Raw genomic sequence first — 21,474 nt, forward strand, 5'->3', positions numbered from 1 at the left:
GGTTTTTTCCAACAGTTGCCAGGTTTAGCGAGAGAAACAAGCAACCAGGTTCATGAAAACAAACCCAAAAGAAGCGAGCCCTTCGTCCCGCAGGGGTCCCCGGACCCCCACTATGGCAGTGGCACGTAGGTGTCGAACTCTAGAGGTTCTAGTTATTTACAAACAAACAAACTAACAAACAACTTGCAGGATCAGCATTCCCCAATAACCTGGATGTAGTGAACCTGAAGCATGCAACACTGTGTGTTCAGCACTGTTTCAGCATAGAGCACAGCATGGGGTCGACAAACACATTTGAAAAGAACATCAAAGCTGGAACAATACAAAAGCAAAGACATATGGACAAGTTTCTGAATTGTTGTTACTGACAAAAATGGAAAGGAACTGGAGGAAGAGAAAATGATTTTGAAACGTAGTAGATGCATCTATTTATTAATAACCTAGCTGACGAGCAGTAAGGCTGTGTGTCTCTGTCCATGGTGCTGTAATGGCCATGATCTCTCTCTCTCTGTCTGTGTTTTCTGTTTGTATTTTGGGTCCCAATGAAAACATTGCAGGAGCAGCAGACAGTACTTTAAAACGTTGCTGTGGGCGGGATCACTCACGCGGTCCAAAATAAACTGCGGCCGGCATGGGATGAAACCATTGCGGGAGCGGGGGGTGGGAATGGTCAGAAATCCATTGGGAGCGGGACTGTGGAAAACAGTTCCTCCACACAGGGCTCTAAATCATCAGATCCCTATAACTCCAGCCTTGTCAGTGCCACGCTCAGCCATTGAGCAACACATGGAATGGAACCCGTAATCCTGACAGGATGTAGGAGATGTTCCTCCTACAAAGAAGGACCAGTTTGCTCTAAAACGCTTTAGACTGTGAACATCTCACTTTCACACGTACGTACGCACACACACCACTTGTCTTAAGTTAAGGAGAGAAGTGCAACCATTGTAGTGTAGCCAAAGCTCTCGAATGCCTCCAAGGCATTCCTGGGCGCTGGAGAGAGTTGATAAGAATAGCGCTCACTTGTCACTCCCTCATTGGCCAGCTTAGCAGTCTGGGCTTTGGGCCTGATGAAGCGGTCTGCTCCAGCTCAACCTAAAGAATGGGCGAGCGAGTGAGAGAGAGAGCAGTGAGAGAGAGAGAAGTGGGCGCGCTCTGCCTATACCAGAGCAGCCCCGGAGCCTGGCCACGGCTATATTTGGCTCTGTCAGTCTGCATACAAATCTGCTGCAGTCTGCAATTAGGCTACTTCCTGTTTCAACACAGGATATGAGCAGTGGTGTTGTGAAGTGAAGCCATTGATGGTGTGTGTGTGTGTGTGTGTGTGCGCGTGTGTGTGCTTTGAGGGTCCAGCCCATTGGATACTAGTAGGCCCTTGCTAGAGTCATAATGCATTGTTTATTGCTTCTAACGTTCCGTTGTGGCTTTACAGTTGGTGCAGAACTCAGAAGAAATGATGGCCATAGTCCGAACTAAATATACAAAGGTTTTGGGAACGTCAGCTCATCCGTGGTGAAGCCAGCAGAGCAGGTGTTCTTCTATATTATTAGAGTCTTTGTCTACACAGTGCCATGGCTCTCTCCTCTGAACATGATGACTTGTGTGGAGACTCCTCTGTGGTCAGTCTTGTGGACGGTGACGTAAGCGCAAGCTGTCAAAACAGCTTGTGTTGCCTTTTAGACGAATTGAGACATGGGTTGCCATTGGAACGCCACTCTGCCGACAAAGTGTCATGCAACGCGTGTGACTAAAAATAACGTATTTTCAACGGATCTCTGCGTCGCATGACGCAAGTGTGACGCTGAATGATGAATCAGGCTTGCCAGGGAGGCAGGTGTTGGAGTGTTTTTTTTTTGTACTCCAGTGACCAACAACTAGAGTAGAGATGCAAGCACGGAAATCTGCTCCATACACAGCAGCCATATTGGAAAGAAGCCTCTTCCTTACTTCCTTCACATCGTCTTACCAATTAATTTCTACTAATTAAGGCTCTGCTCCATTCTGGTCCAACAGAGTCAGGATGCTGATATTGCGCTTGTTGGCTCACTGGAAACACTCCTAGAAACACTACTACACCAGTGGGTCTCAAAATGTGGTCCAGGGACCCTCTTGGTTCCTTGAGGGGGTTACTCTTGAGTGTAACCCCCTCGTGGTCCATTTGGTTCTATTTGTACACTCTCAGAGTTATGGGGGTCCTTGAAATTCAAATGTTTGAGAGCCACTAGTGCTACACTAAATGGAACAGAGCCTTAATTAGTATAATTAAGGCCTTAATTAGTATAATTAAGGCTAGGTAAGACCTGTGAAGGAAGTAAGGAAGAGGCCCAATTTCTTTCCAATATGGACTTCCTGTCCCGTCTTGAACGCGAGGCTGTTTCAGACTTGTTGTGTCTGCTCTGTCTTGGCAGCGATCGGGGCATGATGATGGCCCTCATGTTGAACTCTCCCTTTGCATTACCAAGCATTGTTATGAAAGAAATTGCCCACAAGCCACCCCATGGCCCCCTCCCTCCCACCCTCCCTCTCTCACACGAACCTGGATTGGAAAATATGCGTCAGCTACTTCCCCCTTAATTTTTTTTTCTCAACTTCCTGTTCTCCTCGGTTGTTCCAAAGTGAGTTGCAGTACATGGAGGATTACAGACACACACGCGTAAACTCGTACACACACACACACACACACACACACACACACACACACACTTGTATTACTGTACTTGTGGATGTGAAGACATAAAACATTTTAAGATCATATAGTAATTTTATAAATGCCATTTTTAACATTAAAGCCTGGTTTATACTTAGTTGCTGGTGTCATGCACCAAAAACAGCCAATCTACAAGCTCACAACGAGACCAATTTTGTCATGCATCAATTTTCAGTGCATGACACGGACGCACCACTATAAATCAGGCGTTACTCCTAACACCCCAAGCCCAAAACCTAACGTCTAAACGCAAAACCCTAAACCCCAACCAGAATCTTTTCCTAATTGTAAGCATAACTCTAAAAATCTTTTTAAACCATAAAACAAACCATTTCTCTTGTCTATGTTGTCTATTTTTGAAATTCTACTATACTTGTGGGGAAATTTGGAAGTATAGACACACACACACACACACACACACACACACACACACACACACACACACACACACACACACACACACACACAGAGTTACTCTAACCTCCTCCGCCGGCTAGCTCAGATCATGTTATTTCCCTGTTATTTCATCCGGAATGAGTTGAAATGGGCCTGTCTGTCTGTCTGTCTGTCTCTCCATTCCTGTCTGTGTTTAAGCCAGTGTTTCTGGACAGAAATCAGTCAGGAGCGAGCTGTCCCTTCCTTGTGTATCTCTCTCTCTCTCTCTCTCTCTCTCTCTCTCTCTCTCTCTATGCCCTGGCAAACAGTGGATGGCACATTGTTCCTCTGTGCCGGCATGTGTCTGTCTGTCTCTGTGCCCGTCCCAGTGTGATGCCGGCTGAGCCGGGCAGCCATGCTGTTGGCCGCCGGCCTTTTTGGACTCTGCTGTCTGTCTTCAGTGGGGCGAGAACACTGCACACCAACACACACTTACACAGTACACACACACACTTACATAGTACACAGTACACACACACACGGGCCGTCAGGCACTTATATGTGCACGCTCCATCAAACACACACATCTACAATTCACACTCTCAAGCACACATGCATACATATACATATGTGTTCTTTTCCTCAGGCAAACACACATTCTGTGCCCCCCCCTCCCCCCACACACACACACACACACACTATCTGAGCATATGTGTGTGCATTCTCATGAAAAAAACATCACCACATGGACATACAAGCAAGCTTTTAAGGCACGTGCACACATTAATACGAAGGCTCTCGTATATACACGCACACGCACGCGCACACACACACGCACACGCACGCACACACACACACACACACACACACACACACACACACACACACACACACACACACACACACACACACACACACACACACACACACACACACACACACACACATGGTCTCTGAGGTAAACATTGAAACACACGCGCTGTCTCAGGCACACACACACACACACGCACACGCACACACATAACATACTCAAGTTCCACATGACAACGCCCGAGGACTCACACACCTCTTCCAGCACAGTGCCTGCGTGTCTAGTCAGCCCTGGAGCTCTGTTTTACCCAGAGTGCAGTGCAGAAGAGTGGAGCCATTTGCTCCAACCACAGACACTTGACTGTATGCTTGGAGCTCTCTCTTTCTCTCTCTCTCTGTCTCTCTCTCTCTCCCTCTTTATATATATAAATAAATAGATTGATAGATAGATATCTATCTCTTCTCTCCCTCCTCTCTCACGCTCTATTCTCTCGCTGTCTGTCTCTCACTCTTTTCTCTTTCTCTCTCTCTCTGTCTAACTTTTATATTAAATAGATGCATAGATATCTGTCTCTTCTCTCCCTCCTCTCACTCTATTCTCTCGCCGTCTGACTGTCCTCTCTCTCACTTGTTTCTCTAGCTTTCTCCTTTCTCTCTCTTCTCTCTCTCTCTTACTCTCTCTCACTCACACACACACACACACACACACACACACACACACACACACACACACACACATACACAGACACACAGACACACTGTATCTCTCTCTCTCTCTCTCTCCCCCTCCTCCTCTCCTGACTTTCTCCTCTCCTCTCCGGGGAAGGATTAACTCCCCTGCTTGTAATTCTATATACCAAGGTCACCCTGAGCCCACCAACCACCCAGTAGCAGCAGGCATGCAGCGCCGGATGATCAGATAGTCAAATCTCCCCCCACTTTGTACTGGGTTTGATTTTAGTGTTGGTTGTCAACCATGGGTTAACCAGTGAGGGCCACTAACTGGTTGTCGGGGTTCATAAGATTAATCGGAGAGATGTGAGGTTACTTACAGGTCCGCTATGCTATATTAACTATGCTTAACCACTTAAACCATTGGTTCTCAAAGTGGGGTCCGGGGACCCCCAGGGGTCCTTTGGGGGGAGTAACATGGGGTCCCCAGCTAAACTAGTTAATATAGTGTCACAATCATTTTAACCACTTTAACAAAAGATATACAAGCTCATAGCGTGGCACCGAGTGCCGCCCTATGAGCTTGTAGATTTGCTATTTCTTTTAAATCCCTGGCACGTCCGCAGCCAAATACATATCATTTGGCCTCATGTCCAAAACTGTTACTTTTCGGGGTTCATTTTCAAAAGTATAAGGTCGACAAGCTCAAAACGTGTCGCTTCGCACTGCATTTCGAGCTTGTGGATCTGCTACTTTTGATGCTTTTGTGTGACGCTGTAGTATGATCACTTAGGCCATTAATTTACAGAAAAGAAACGCAGAAAGTTACAAAATGGAGATCAGAGGTTTCTGCCCTACAGCAACTTCATTGACCGGTTGTTCTTCAGGGGTCTATACTTGGTCCCCTCCTTTCTTCTTTTTTTTGGCAATGACCGAACAAGTCATTTGGAGTGAAAATCGGCTGATTTAAACCGATGGTGGATCGATCAGAGCATCACTCGCCGTGGGTCACAATTAGGAGCTCCTTTGTTTTGCTGTTAGTGTTGGTGTTGAATAAAGGTTGAACTGAAGAATTGATTTCCAAGCTACCAACAGGCAGTGGTGGTAGTAGAAGAGTAGTAGAAGTCCTGTATTCCTAATGCACTTGAGTTAAAGTACAAAAGTATCGGCATCAAAATATACTTACAGTAACAAAAGTAAAAGTACTCATTGTGCAGCATGACCCATTTCACAAGTTCAAAATGTATAAAAATCTTTTGAAAATAGCCGATCTACAAGCTCACAATGCGTCGCATCGCGACGCATTCAACCATGGGTTCGGCTATTTTCAAATGGCCAAAATGTATATAGGGCTGAAGTGGGTAATGTATGTTTTGTAATATTAATCAAAATCTACAAAGTAACTAGTAACTAAAGTTTTCAAAAGAAATTTGTTGAGTAAAAAGTACAATATTTGCTTCTGAGATGATGTGGAGTAGAAGTAAAAGTACAGAAAATTAGAAATACTCCAGTAAAAATACCTCAAAATTCTACTTAAGTACAGTACTTGAGTAAATGTACTTAGTTTCTTTACACCACTGCCAACACGCCACATAACAATGCCGTTCTTTACGGCAAGCAACGTCATTGTGTGATGTGGTATATCAATTAGGCTTATTGGCTTGCCTTAAACACTTTACAATCCTTCCAAGTCGGCCATACCACAAATGACCATATTTTGCATTTTAAAACAAAATGCAAAACGCCAGAGGATCACCCTGGCATCCCTATCTTCAAAATTCTTCAAAATTGTTTTAAATAAGTTTCAGAAATAGCATATCTATAAGCTCACAAAGCATGTCATGTTAGGAGCTTGCATTTTTGCCATTTTTGCTATTCGTACGTGGAAGTCTAAAGGGGTTAAACCTATACAATCCTGGCAGTCAGCAATCGGACTGATTCATTTGTCTCTTTCTTTGTTGCTCACTGGCCCGCAGGATGTGGTTGGGTCAGTTTTGTTTTGACCTGCACTGTGTGTGTGTGTGTGTGTGTGTGTGTGTGTGTGTGTGTGTGTGTGTGTGTGTGTGTGTGTGTGTGTGTGTGTGTGTGTGTGTGTGTGTGTGTGTGTGTGTGTGTGTGTGTGTGTGTGTGTGTGGGGGTGTGTGTGTGTGTGTGTGTGTGTGTGTGTGTGTGTGTGTGTGTGTGTGTGTGTGTGTGTGTGTGTGTGAGTAATAGTATCCAGTCCGGTTTTAGTTTCAAGCCCAAACATGTGTCAAGTTAAAAGACTCTGACTACAGTATGGCGCCCCCTGTGGATACAGTTCAGACTGCAGTACAGTATGGCGCCCCCTGTGGAAATAGTTGACCTACCGCTGACTTTGTTTACCTTGTAATTATGATTTATTGAAGACCCATTTTCATCCTGAAATTCATGCTCTTGAGTTTGTACAGTTACATGACGGCAAAACTTGTTCAATGATTATAAACTCTGCATAAATTGCACCTATGCTTTGACTTAAAATGGCTTGGTATTCTTTCAGAATCACATAGCAATAATATCTAGCATTTTATACATTTGACACATTATTTGTACATGTTCTTGCCATCTACATACGTGTAATTATCAACAGCAACATGTGGAAGTGTGCAACACTGGATTGTTCACCTGATGACCAAAAGCTTAACTCTTTCAGTGCCAATGAAATAAAAAAATATGTTCATACTGTGCCAGCAATTTTTTCTAAATAAAACAAAATAATAATAATAAGTTGAACAAGAAGTGAATGGAGCAGCAAATCTTCGGATCACGATATCTTGGGTTCTGAAAATTCTTGAGAAAAAAAAAAATATATATATATATATATTAATTTTTAATTTTTAAAAAACTCGGGATAACTCGTACTTGGCACTGAGGGCATTCAGAAAAAACTCGGGATAACTCGTAGCTTGGCACTGAGAGAGTATCTTCCCCCAGCCAAGGTGGAACTCCCCTTTAGGCTAATGATTAAGATGTTGTCTGTCCACACGGGACACCCGGGTTCGAATCCCGGGCGTTACATACACACATCGAAGATTTAGTTGAAATGAATACATTGTAAATTGAATGTTTCTGTCTTCTCTTGTTGTTGTTGCAGCTCTGATGGTAGCTGCTGAACAGTGAGGAGCGTTGCCCTGCCCTGAGGACGCCTGCTGCCCCACTCCCATCATCATGTCTGGGATCCAGGTGAGTGGAACATGAAGGGCTGTCACCACAATCATGACATTTTACTTGACAGTTAAGTTGACCCTCCCCCGCTCCCTCCGGTCTGGTGATGCCAACCTCCTGGACTAACAAACCCACCTGGGGTGCTTTTTCAGTTGCAGCCCCCTCCCTGTGGAACCCACTCCCACCTCACATCAAAGCCGCCTTGCCGTGTTCAAAGCCTCACTCAAAACCCACCTTTTCAGACTGGCTTTCCCCGCCTAACTCAAACCAAATCTCCCTTTCTGCTTTTTAGTCTTAGCTTAATGTTTTTAGCCTTTTACAAGGTCACAACGTGTCACGATGCGACACGTTGTGACCTTGTAGATCTGCTATTTACACTATTTAGAAAATGCTTGAAAATGTATGAAACGTTTTGAACATGGAAACGATTGACGATTATCTCAAATAATTGTGATTATCTCAAATAATTACGATTAGACGATTATGTACCACCCTGGTTCGCATCACATGCAGTGTTAATTTTGTCGACTAAAAATGTTCGTTGACTATCTTTGTTTCACTGACGAAAACGACATAAAAACTGAGCTATCTGTGATGACTAAAACTTGTGACTAAACCTATTGACAATTTCGTCAACAGATAGAAACTAGACAAAAATGTTGGGGAGGTACTGGAGAAGAGATCCAGTAGAAATCAGACAAGTCATTTTATGCTTAGTTGCGTGTGGGTGTTACACTCTGAAAATAGCTGATCTACAAGCTCACAACGTGTCGCAGTGAGCTTGTAGATTGTTTATTTTCGGCATGCAGTGAGCTAAGTATAAGTTGGGCATTACGACGCCATCACAGCCTGCCAAAATACATTTTAGTCAACTAAAAATCAACTGAATATTTAGTTGATTAAAATCTTATATTTTGTCAACTAAAGCTAGGCTAAAAGTAAAATATTTCAGATGACTAAAATATGACTAAAACTAAATTCAAATTTATTCAAAAGATAATGACTGAAACTAAATCAAAATGTCAAATTAACACTGCATCCATGCATTTACCTGCGTTCTCACCCCATCAGCTGTTAGCACAACCACAGCCTTGTGCCGTTTCTCACTTATGCTCAAAACTTATACTCTGTTGCGTGCCGGTGTTATGTGCAGTGCAGCACACCGAAAATAGCCGATCTTCAAGCTCACAAGGTGTCGCTCTGCGACGCGTTGTGAGCTTCATAGAGATGGGCAATTTTTTGGCACGCCACACTCGGTCGGGGTGTGCAACCGAGTACAAATCAGGCTTTAGTTGTCACACAGCATTTGGGGGGATAGACTCTAAAATAGAATTTGAATTATACAGGAGCTCCACATGTTCTAGTTACATTTCACAAATAAAATAAGTTAGCACTCCTACTGCGTGTTTGATGGCGTTTATAATGATAATACACGCCAGAAGAGAAGATTTTTGGCTTTCTTCCCAAACAGCGCTCACCCAGGGGGGCTGCCCTGGTGCTAATGCACATAGCTGTTGGACACACACATTCGTCAAAATGCTCTGCCTTGTTTTAGCCGTATCATATTTCCTGGGCTGTCTTCGGTGGCCGAACTAATGACTCTCTTGTACCAGTTTCAGCATAGGGTTACCATCTTACCATCTCCCCTCCACATTCCCCTATTGATCTGATCTGTGTTATTATTTCCCTCTCTGTCAGCGCAGTAACCACAGCTGTTTGGTGAGAACCATGTATCTCCTGAAAAAATAATAATAATAAAGAAAGAGGGGAAAAGGACCTCTTTTCAAATAGATGAGGGTTTTGTTGTTGTTGAATTTCTTTAGTGTATTCCACAGACACAAGAGAGTCATGAAAACTACTCTGCTGATTAGAAACCCGAGTTGTTTCCATCTCCCCTTCACACTCGCTGTCTCCCTACTGCCTTGTTAAAACATAATAATGTGTTCCTTTCAGAAAAGCAAAAAAATAGAGAGCAAAAAAACTGCCTTGTCTGCAAATTGATGACCATGTACTTATTTTTTTCTCTTCTTGTTATTTTTAGGAGGTGTCTGGGTTTTAAATGAGGTTTCATAAAGCCCAGTGGACAAAGATTAGTTTGTTGTAATCATGGCTCTGACGCTCTCACTCTGCATTCTGTTGATTGCTGGTCATATGGATGTTGTAGTCATTTAAGCGTCATCTTGTACTGCTGCTACTACTCACTGACGAGAAACAACCTTCGCCCAATGCCAAAAACAATGGTCCTCAAAGTGGGGTCCAGGGAGGGACCCACAGGGTTCCAAATGGACCCTTATTCTGTAGGTCTGTAACTGTTTTAGAGTTAAGGGCATCCTTGAAATAAGTTTGAGAGAACCACTGGCCTAAAACATGGAAAGAAATGTGAAAAATAACTCAGCCTTCATGGATTAAAGTTCTCAGTCGCCACTACTGATCTCAGTCATTTGGATTCCATAAGCCAGCATGTCTTCTATGGAAGCATGAATGCACCGAAAATAGCAGATCTACAAACTCACAACACGGTTATTAGTTACGTTATGATTAAAAGAGTATTTGAAGTGTTCAAACTATCAATAGAATATTAGAAGCATCTGCCATAAACACGAATGGTCTCCGAAATTTCATAAAAGCTGGGGAGGCCATAGCTGAGTGGTTAGTGAGCCCGCCTAGGGAGCCAGAGGCCCTGGTTGCCCCAGGTACGATTCCAGGCCAGGCCAGCAAATGTGTCGATGAAATGAAATTTGTCCCTGAGCAAGACTCTTAACCCCTAATTGCTCACAGGCCCTCATTGGAAACAAGACAGTAAGGACTTTCATGAACGGACCTGTTAAAGGAATTATCCTTATCCTAAAGCTAAGTTTAAAGCCTCAATCTGTAATTTCTTTACTGGTTGGCTGTATTGTAGAACAGCAGCAACATACGATTTAGAATAAAAATTCCTGAACTTCATCATTACATTTTCAGTCGTGAGATTTTATTTGGATTTATTCCATGAGCCGCCCTTAAAGTGATAGTTCACCCCCAAAATGACTTTTTTTTCCTATCAAGTACTCACCCCATGGAGACTTGAATTCATGGATATTTTTTTGTTTTTGTCGCATTCCTAAGCCAATAATTTGATGACCGGTAGCGGTTCCGGGAAGGAGACACAAAGAGTCTCCTTTGTGTCTTCTATCGGAACCGCTGCCGTCCGGTCCGCTGGTCATCGAATTATTGGCTCAGGAATGCGACAAAAACAAAATGAATCCAAGTCTCCATGGGGGGTGACTAATCGATAGAAAAAAAGTATTTTTTTGGGTGAACTATCCCTTTAATATCGACGACCATGTGAACTGTGTGTGTCCCTTGGTGTGGTCATCCTGTCATGAAGTAATGCCTCAGGCATGTGCTCTCCTGTCAGCTCCGGCTGCAGCATCTATCTATCTACACCCATTCAGCTGTGCAACGCGGGCCGGGTTATACAAGGACGGCCTCTTCACTCACGAGAAGAGGAGGAAAAAAAACTGTTGCCACTTTCTATTCCCTTTGATCTCATCAGACTAAGCAGCAACCCCTCTTTTTTTAACCCATTCAATCCCGGAACGCATCTGTGTCATTTTAGATTTGAGCTATAACCATTATGTTATACTTTGGCTATTCAAAAATAGCAGATCTACAAGCTCATAGCGCGGCACCGAGTGCCGCGCTATGAGCTTGTAGATCTGCTATTTTTTTTTAAATCGTGCAAATGTGTGCAAATCTTTGAAAATATATATACGTTTTAAAGCGAACATTTGTAACTCAAATCTTTGCTTCTGGGGATTCTACAAATGTCTTGTAAATCCTAACAGTTTGTTGGGGAAAAAACGTATGTTGCTATAATATCAGTGCTGCTCAAACTTTTTCATGTCAAGGACCCCCAAAATTATATGTATTGGACCCCCATCTCAAAATATTTAGTTCCAGGGACCCCCAGAAGCAAAGACTTACAAATGTCCGCTTTAAAAATATATGTATTCAAAGATTTGCAAAAATGTTCAAAATTTTTCAAAAAAATAAAAGATCTACAAGCTCATAGCGCGGCACAGAGGAGCTTGTAGATCTGCCATTTTTGAATAGCCAAAGTATAAAATAATGGTTGTAACAAAAAATCTAAAATGAGACAGATTCCCGGATTTTATGGGTTAAAAGGCTTTACTGTACAGCTGGATACACACAGCCTGCAGCACTCATGTACATGTAACACTTTTGAATATTTAGATGGTGCTGCTGCTGCTCTTATCCAAAGGCCACTCCATAGCACTCTGTTACAATTGCATTCCTAGATCAGTGGTTCTCAAACCTTTTCATGTCAAGGACCCCCCCAAATTGACACATATTAGCCCCACGGACCACCATTTGAAAAGATATGCCAGGGAGGGACCCCCATAAGAGAAGATTTGTACATAATAGCAGTGATTCTCAAACATTTTTATATCAAGGACCCCCCCCCCAGTTTGATATGCATTAGGCCATGGACTCCCATTTGATACCATTTTGAACTCTGGAACCCCAATCTACACTGTGGTATCATCTGTGTTGATCTAACTCTGAGAGTGTACAAATGGAACCAAATGGACCCGTTGGGGTCCATTTGGTTCCATTTGTACTCTCTTAGAGTTACAGACCCATAAGGGTCCATTTGGTTCCTAACTATCAATCTTTTGACTGGGGACCCCCTGGTACCCCCCACCCGAGGACCCCTGGGGGTCCCCGGATCCCACTTTGGGGAACCACTGTCCTAGATAACCACCATTACAGGTTGTTGTCATTAGTAAAGAGGTCATAGGTCAGTGTTCTAATGTTTGTGGAGCAGAAGAAAGAAACCTACAGTATGTCTCCAGTTGTTGTCCGTTTGTTTTGGACGTTTGATTCTACAGCTTTAACTACTTAAAGGGATATTTAACTTTCAAACAAACTTTTGGTCATTTTATCGTCTACTCAGGCCTTTGTGAGCCCCCCAGACAGTTTTTAAGTTGCTTGATTCAGTATTTAGATATTTGATATAAATGTTATCAGACACGCCCCCTTCCTATACAAACCCATTGTAACTTCAAACTCCATTTTAACCATGTTAGATTCATCAAAAACACCCGTCCTTGGTTCTGGTGACTCACCCTGCCCTCCTAATGCGTGAGGGGGCTGTGTTTTTCCTATAAATCTTTTCATTTATTTTATTAATATTTTTTATTGTATTTTTTTTTTTTCATTTTCCCAAAAAAATATTACAAATAAATGAAAAAAGTAATTGAAAAAACACGGCCCCCTCGCGTATTAGGTGGACGGTATGAGTCACCAGAACCAAGGACGGGTGTTTTTGATTAATCTAACGTGGTTAAAATGAAATATCCCTTTAAGCTCTTTATACATAGTCACACGACGAATGTTGAAAATAGACGATCTACAAGCTCATACACTGTGAGTTGTAGATTGGCAATCTTTACCATTTTGAACATTTTTGAAAATAATAATAAACATTTTTGCGTATGTCATGCCCAAAAAGGTATGCCACGTTGAAAGTGGCTAATTTAGGGTAGGTACCCTCACAAAAACATGCAGTAATCCTGGTCACTATACTGCCTCCCCCTGGCCAGCCGGGGCGCCTGATGGAGGGGAAGGGAACTGGTTGGAATAACGTGTTCCTTCCACGCGCTACGTCCAACCAGGGAAACTCTCCCCTGTCAGGTGACAAGAAGGTCAGTTGGCTCTCATGCATTGAAGGAGGCATGAGCTCGGCCCTGGCCTCCCTAGGCTGGCAGAGGGAAGGTAGTGCCCAGGATTACATAGACATTTGGCACAGGGTGTAAAAAATAGGGTTACAAAAATCGCGGGATAAAATTTAATAAAAAAAAAAAAAAAAAAAAGTGGCTAATTTATACTTGGATTAAAGGTAGGGCAACAGATAAAGCACAACAATTGATATTTACATTCTAGTTCTAAAACAACAATTCTGTTTTTTTTTCTCTCTTTTTTTTACGTACCAGTAATTGTATGGAAATCACTTAAAATTTGAGGTTTTGAAAAGGTGACGCTACAGGTTAGCCGAAAAGGAATTTGACAGTGATGAATGACATCACGAGTGGAGGAAGCTCTTAGATGTACAATACACTGTAATGCCATTATTTTGAGTGTAACATTGGCCTATAAATGAACATGGTTGCAATGCTCTAGCAGCCTCTATACTGTAAAAGGCTACATTAAATGTACATTGATGAGATAAGTGTCTCTATAGGGAGTTTACCAGGTTGGACGACCTCCACTGCTGACATCACAAAACTGCTCAACTGAATGTTGGGGGCATCTTTATTATTATTATTATTTTGTTCAAACACCTTTTCCCAACATTTATAAAACATATTTGCTGTTTTAGTAATGCCAAATTATAACACAAGTACTGTTTTTTTCCTCTTCACATTATTAGAATATCCATCATTTAAAATGATCTGTTGCCCTGATTTTTTTAAAGTTTTCATAAGAGGTTCCTTACCTTGGATTGTGTATCTGTGTTTCAGCCGGCACCCTGGGCGACCGGCACTGAGTGTGTGGCCAAATACAACTTCCAGACCAAAAACGAACAGGACCTTCCCTTCTGTAAAGGAGACGTCTTGACCATCATCGGAGTCACCCGTGTAAGAAAAGACTACAATCTTGCAGATTGGCTATTTACACTAAACTATGCAATAATAGGCTCTAATATGCACAGAAGCCATATTGTAAAGAAATTTGGCCTCTTCCTTACTTCCATAATATGGTTCTCGTAACCACTCGTAAGGGTCCATTTGGTTCCATTTGTTCCATTTTTACACTCAAGAGTTATAGGGGTCCCTGAAATAAAAAAAAAGTTTGAGAACCACTGTGCTACACTAAATGGAACAAAACCTTAATTGGTATAATCGCTAAGATGTGTGAAAGAAGTAAGGAATTTAAGTAATTTCTAAGTATAAAATGAAGCTTAATGCGGTCCATGTGTCTTCAGGATCCTAACTGGTACAGAGCGAAGAACATCAGCAGCAGAGAAGGAACCATCCCTGCCAACTATGTCCAGAAAAGAGAAGGCGTCAAATCAGGAGGGAAACTCAGTCTTATGCCGTAAGTGACTGTGTGTGTGTGTTTGTGTGTGTGAGTGTGGCCAGTGGTCAACGCGCTGTGATTGGCCAGTGGTCACTTTGAATGGCAGCGCGCCACCTCTAAAATGGCGGCCGCGATACAGGTATCTAGGTTTCTATATCTATGTGTGTGAGTGTGTCTGATGTATAATGTTAGAACTTCAAGTTGCAATCCCATCACTTTCATGTCCCACCCGGATCCCCCGCGTGAGCGGCAACATTTCTACTGCTGAGCTAATCGGTCTAATTCTGTATTTTCTTTGTTTTAGTCATTGTCTTTTGAATATAAATACCTACCGGTAGTTTTAGGTAAGACAAAATGTAAGATTAGTCAACTAAATCTACAGTTTATTTAGTCGACTACATTTAATTCTGGCGGGCCTTGATGGTGTCGTAATGCCTGATTTATACTTAGCTGGTGTGCCGAAAATAGCTGATCTACAAGCTTGCAACGCATCTGTAGATCAGCTATTTTCGGAGTGTGACACCCACCCACGCTCAGAAGCCCCTTTTGGATGAGTGTTAGATGTTTGGTTGGACATACAGTACAGGAGACCTGGGTTCAAATCCAGGTGGTTACTTTAATTCATGTCTATTTCCTCTACTGCTGGCCATTGGTTGGCTGGCTTGCACAAAGGCACCCTGGGATTTGGACCAAGGACCCTCATCCCACAACAAGCCATAGGTTAGCATTCTCTGAGCTCTTTAGGTTTCCCCTCTTCCCGCTAAAATGAATCTTGGTAACGTGGGGTGGCTGCCCTGTTGAGTCATTAACCACGTAATTCCTACAGTATTATCCTTTGCTGACCGGTGTCCCCCAGGGGTCTATACCTGGTTCCCTCCTTTTCCCCCCTCAGTCTACACACCAAATCTCTGAGCAAATAGCAGCTCTACAAGCTCACAATGCGTTGCGATACGTTATGAGCTTGTTGATCTAGCTTATCTTCCACCCCATATATTCGCCTCTTTTGACATGCCCAGGATTAGGGATGCCAGGGTTCATGTGGGTTCATTGGTACTGTACACGCACGTAATCACAACATACATCATGCATGATCAAATTCGTCTCGAGACCCGTGTTGACTCTTCAACACTGCTCTTTGCATTGAAAAATTATTCACGGGAAGCTCATTTCAGTCCTACCGATGTACAAATAGCTTTGTACATTCATTGCTTAAGTACACTCAAGTGTGTTTATTCAGTTGTTTTACAGTGTGTACCTATTACTAACCTTACCTTCTGCTACCTGTCGCAAGAGCGAACGTAGCAATGCATCTAAAATGTCATCCAAGGCTTCAAAGCCCAACCTCCTCCACCTAACAGTCAACTTGGCTTGTTTGATGTTGCCTTTTCTTTTTTTCCTACTGCGTGTGTCGTCTCTTCTCTCTGGGTGGCTGCCTCTGGGGGCAGGACCCGCCCGCCTTGCGGAGCCAGATTTGAATCGGTGCTCTCGTTTGAAACGACAGCTATTTCAGAAGAGGAAAATATAATGAGAGACTTATGCAAATATTAAAGTCAGAGGGGGAGAGAGTGTGCATGGAGTCGCTACGGTGTCATCGCTCGCTCACAGTAGCTGTGGAAGCAGATGGTTGTTGGAGCGAGGAGACCCGGAAAATCCGGAGAAAACAAAGTATTTAAACTCCCTGTTTATCCTGTGAGGTGGACTGTTGATCTGAAGGGCATCCGGGAGTCATGTCTGGTACTTTGTGTGAGGAGAAGACCTTTTTCACTGCAGATTTTATACTGGGCTGTCTACACATACAGACGTTGGACTACTAGCGGTTGCAAATGCAGTACATGTTGCACTTTGTTTTTATATCATTGCTGCTTTATTAGAGTACAACAACAGAGGGAAAAGAAGGCAGAGAAACGAGACGATTCAGTCCCCATGATGTCACCATTATTTCTTTATCCAAGTTGTACATACAACTAACAGAGTACATTAACCCATTAAGAGCGGGATTTTTTTTGTATTCTAGTGTTGGCTATTCAAAAATAGCAGATATACAAGCTCACAGCATGTCACTTCGTGCTGAGGTGTGAGCTTGTAGATCTGCTATTTTTTTTAAACCGTGAAAATGTGTGCATATCTTTTGAATATAATCTTTTTTTAATACATATTTTTTACTCAAATCTTTGCTTGTGGGGGTCCCTGGAGCAATTTACATATCAATTTTGGGGATCAACATAGGTTTTTCAGAAAACTGAAGACATTTGTAAAATTGGCCTCGGGTCTTAACAATATAATCTCCTACTGATGTTGGTACAGTTCACAATTTCTGCTTTAATCCCATAGGAACATGGGAAAATTTTGAGTAGGTTTTCCTTACAGCGTTTGTGTGCAAAGTCGGTAAACAAATGGAGGATTACAGGGATTAGCATGGCATGCATGCTTACAGCGGCTGCCCCGTGAGAGAGAGGTGTGAGGCCAGGTTCCTGATGACACAGTATTAGAGTGATGATTACATTTGTGTGATGCTGTAGGGCTGTCAACCATCTTGACATTTTACTTGACAGTTGATTGTCACACAAATAATTGCGATTAACAATTTAATTGTGTTTTTTCCTTTGAACATTGGAACATGAAATTTACATTTTCTGTTTGGCTTTTTTAGATTTTGTAAACAAAGATTATGTCACATAATATACAAAGAAATTACTAACAATGACCGGTACCAATAATTAATCACAATAAATAATGTACTATGACCACAATGGGCTATATTTAATAATTTTGTACTCAAAACTTGTTTCAAAATAGTGGAAATAGCCGCTCTACAAGCTCACAGCGTTGTGAGCATGTAGATCTGCTATTTAAACTATTTTGAAAATGCTTGAAAATGTATGAAAATCTTTGAACATGGAAACGATTGATGATTATGCAAAAATAATCGCGATTATCTCAAATAATAGCGGTTTTAGGCGATTATGTAAAAATTGAGACAGGCCTGGCTGTGTGTTTAGCTTCTTCCTCAAACAGCACAGCTTTCTCTGAGGTTTCACATGTGGTTCTACTATCTCTGGCTGTGATCTCCTCTTTTCATTTGCATTGTGGACATGTTTATGTGAACTCGTGTTCTCCGGTATTTGGTGCATTACTTCGTCCCTTTCTTCCAGCGCCACGCCCCCCTCCCTCCGGTTGAGATCACTGGATGTTTGGCTGATTATTTCATATTAGGTCAGAGCACTGAGAAGTAGTTTTTTTTTAAAATGTTTTTTAAAAATATATTTTTGGGGCTTTTCTGCCTTTATTGATAGTATGCAGGGGAGAGAGACAGGAAACAGGAGACGATATAATCGCTTGGTCGCAATTATTTGATATTATCTAATCGTTATAAAATATAAATAATCTGTATACAAATGATTTAAATTTAAATGTATTTTGCCTCGTAGTACTCTTTGTTCACAAAGCCCTAAAAGGCGAACAGAAATCTTAATTTGTATTTATTGTGTTCCAATGTTCAATTCCCCCAAAAAAACACAATTAAATCAACAGTCGCAATTATTTGTATGACAATGTAATGGTCAACTAAAGTTTCATGATGGTGACACAGCCCTGTTGCCGGGTCATTGCCGAGGGGTCCTGGGGGTCCTGTTTGCGTTGCTGCTTGTTGTTGTGAATGTCTAACAGATGTGTTTATGGGACCTCTCACTCTGCACTAGCTGACAGAAGACCTCAGCTGTGTCTCCTAGTGTCTCCAGGGCCTCCTCTCTTTCAGGCCCAACACTGTAACTACTCTCTCTAACATTTTCACCGTGCTCTAATGCAGTGGTTCTTAAACTTTTTCAAGTCAAGGACCCCCCAAATTGATATATGTCCAATGTAAATTGTGGGGAAAAAATGTAATTGGTAAAAAGCAACACAAATACATAGTATTAAAATAACAATAGATACATTTTGTATCTGTACCTCTTGTCTTCACCACCTCCCTCTCTCTGGAGTCTCTTTCTCTTTGGAATCTCTCTCTCGCTCTCTCTCGCTCTCTCTCGCTCTCTCTCTCTCTGCTGCCCCCATGTGGCAGACATGTGCTCTGTTGTGCTGGGTCACACAGAGCCCCAGCAGCACCACCCTAAACCAGCTTGCCCAGGAGCACAGATCCTGCATTCTCTCCTCTCCTCTCCTCTCCTCCTTGCCTCCGTGCCTCCTCTCTTTCTCCTTTCATTCGCTGGTTGTTTACCACATTTTCTGACATTTGATTGGATTTTTGAAGAAATGACAAAAATCCTCACAAACATCACATTTCTGAGTGACGTCATGCAAGACAACAGCCCTCTGGTTGATTTCAGAGGACAGAACGGCCAATGTGGGGAGCACTGAGAGGCTGTGTCTTTGTCCTTTTTGCGCGTGTGTGCGAGCGAGCGTGTGTGTGTGTATTTGTGTGTGTGTGCGTGCGTCAGTGGTGTAAAGTAACTAAGTACATTTACTCAAGTACTGTACTTAAGTAAAATTTTTAGGCATTATTACTTTACTGTAGTATTTTCAATACTTTTACTTCTACTCCAGTACATCTCAGAGGCACATATTGTGCTTTTATTCCACTGCAATTGTTTGAAAACTTTAGTTACTAGTTACTTTGCAGATATCAATTATTACATTATTAAACGTACATTAACCACTTCAGCCCTATTTTATGCATAGGCTATTTGAAAATAGCTGATCTACAAGCTCACAACGCGTCGCATTGCGACGCGTTGTGAGCTTGTAGATCTGCTATTTTCAAACATTTGATTACTTTCACTTTTGGCACTTGCCAATACTTTTGTACTTTTACTCAAGTAACATTTTGAACACAGGTCTTTTACTTGTAAGTTGTAACAGAGTATTGTTATATTGTGGTATTGCTACTTTTACTTAAGTAAAATATTTGAGTAATTCTGACACCACTGGCGTGCGTGCGTGCGTGCGTGCGTGCGTGCGTGCGTGTGTGCGTGCGGCTGGCTGGCGTCAGGCTCAGGACTGAGCTTGCCCGATGCCTCCTCTCAGATTAATGGGAGTTAGGGAGCTGCCGTCCCGCGGTCTCTGCTGATCTAATCAACCCTGGTCACATTAAGCTGCTTTGCCACAAGGAGCCCACTCTCTGCTCCATCTGAGCTGGAGGAGGAGGTGGAGGTAGAGGAGAAGTTCGGAGGGGAGGAGGACGAAAACGGGGTGAATCAATTAGACCCCACTGATTAGCATCCACTCACACACACCCTGAGGGGGCTGAAGTCTTGATTCGTACTTGGTTCTTGTGCTCCATGGTGCTCGCCGAAAATAGACGATCTGTAAGCTCACAACGCGCCGCAGCTGTATTTTCGGTGCGCGACACCGGCTCGCGGCTAAGAATAAATCAATCACCTCTTATGCTGCTACTGTAGTGTCTTAAACACAGTCCGTCTCACACAGGCTGTCTGATGGGAATCCATTATTTATCTCCTATTGTTCTGAGGGCCTGACCGGTACTGCTGGGCTTTACAGTTTACATTTGACATGGTTGTCTCCGCTGGGCCGGACGGCCGAAGTCCGATGTGTTTTTGCCCGTGCCCGGAGACTATGTTTTCGCCCCTGTTCTTCCTGTTCTTCCTTAGCCAGTAGGCCAAGGAAGAACTAACCACCCAAAATGACCAAATCGGCCTCATGGTGTCGCTCCACCGGCCTGGTGGAGACCTGTTCTCTGAGGAGGAGCACACTTTTCTAGTTTGTAGATATTCTTTCTATAGTTTGACGGCTCAGTGGATGGCAGGACAGAGATTGATCGTTAATTGTGGTTGGATTGCACCTTTCACTCATAGAATGTAGCTCAGCACAAAGTGCAATGCAATGTTGACAATATACAATATAAACAATGTACAGAATTGACCCAAAAGAAATTGGCAGCAGGATCAGCCGCTTTACAGCAGCTCACACACCCAATAATAACAACACAAAGAGAATGGAGTGGCCATGTCTGTCTGGCATGCAGCATCAGCATGCCAGACAGCAGCACAGTAGCTACATCACTGACATACTGTGAGTACATCACTGTGACATACTAAAAGTATGTGTCACTGACATACTATACTTGTCACTGATATAAATGTATTGTCCACATCTTCTATTCTTTGGAAAGGTGCTGGCTGCATGCATAAGACGTGTCTATAAGACATACCGTTTGATGAAAGCTGATGCTTTCCAGAGCTGATGCTTAACTAAATAATAGAAATAAGTAAAATACAGTGGAAAATAAGAGAATAGGATGGTAGATGTATATCAGGGATTCTAAAAGATGCCTGTGGAAGAGCATTCCAAAGTTTGGGAGCTACAGCCTGAAAGGCTTTGTCACCTTTTGTTTTTAGTTTAGTATGGGATTTTTTTTAACAGATCCTGTTCAACGTGGGCAAAGTGGGCAACGACCCTGTCGCCTTCTCCGTTTGTCCTAGTTCCTCAGAGAGCTGAGCATGTTTTATCTCACTGGTAGAGCATTGCTTACTCATCGTCCTCTAGCTATAGCAACCTGAGGAATACAACCTGCACACTTGCACAGTCCTTGATAAAAAAAAGTATCTTTTATATAAACTTTTAGAGTTTCATGTCAAAGTTGACGTCCTTCAGCTTCATGAAAGTCGTATCGAAGGTAAGCCACGGTG

General features: G+C 42.7%; 1 protein-coding gene across 2 annotated transcripts in view; it reads left to right on the forward strand.

Moving 5' to 3' along the window:
• Positions 1-21,474, forward strand: part of cskl (c-src tyrosine kinase-like) — a 78,551-nt gene that overhangs the window by 37,125 nt on the left and 19,952 nt on the right. For both annotated transcript variants that reach the window (XM_080440626.1, XM_080440627.1), the window contains exons 2-4: positions 7,677-7,765; positions 14,275-14,391; positions 14,739-14,851. In XM_080440626.1, the coding sequence (XP_080296752.1) occupies positions 7,751-7,765; positions 14,275-14,391; positions 14,739-14,851 (245 nt within the window). In that variant the 5' untranslated portion in view covers positions 7,677-7,750. The remainder of the gene's footprint in view (positions 1-7,676; positions 7,766-14,274; positions 14,392-14,738; positions 14,852-21,474) is intronic.

The sequence above is a fragment of the Gymnoscopelus braueri genome (genome assembly GCF_963280865.1).
Source record: "Gymnoscopelus braueri genome assembly, chromosome: 1".
Classification (NCBI taxonomy): domain Eukaryota; kingdom Metazoa; phylum Chordata; class Actinopteri; order Myctophiformes; family Myctophidae; genus Gymnoscopelus; species Gymnoscopelus braueri.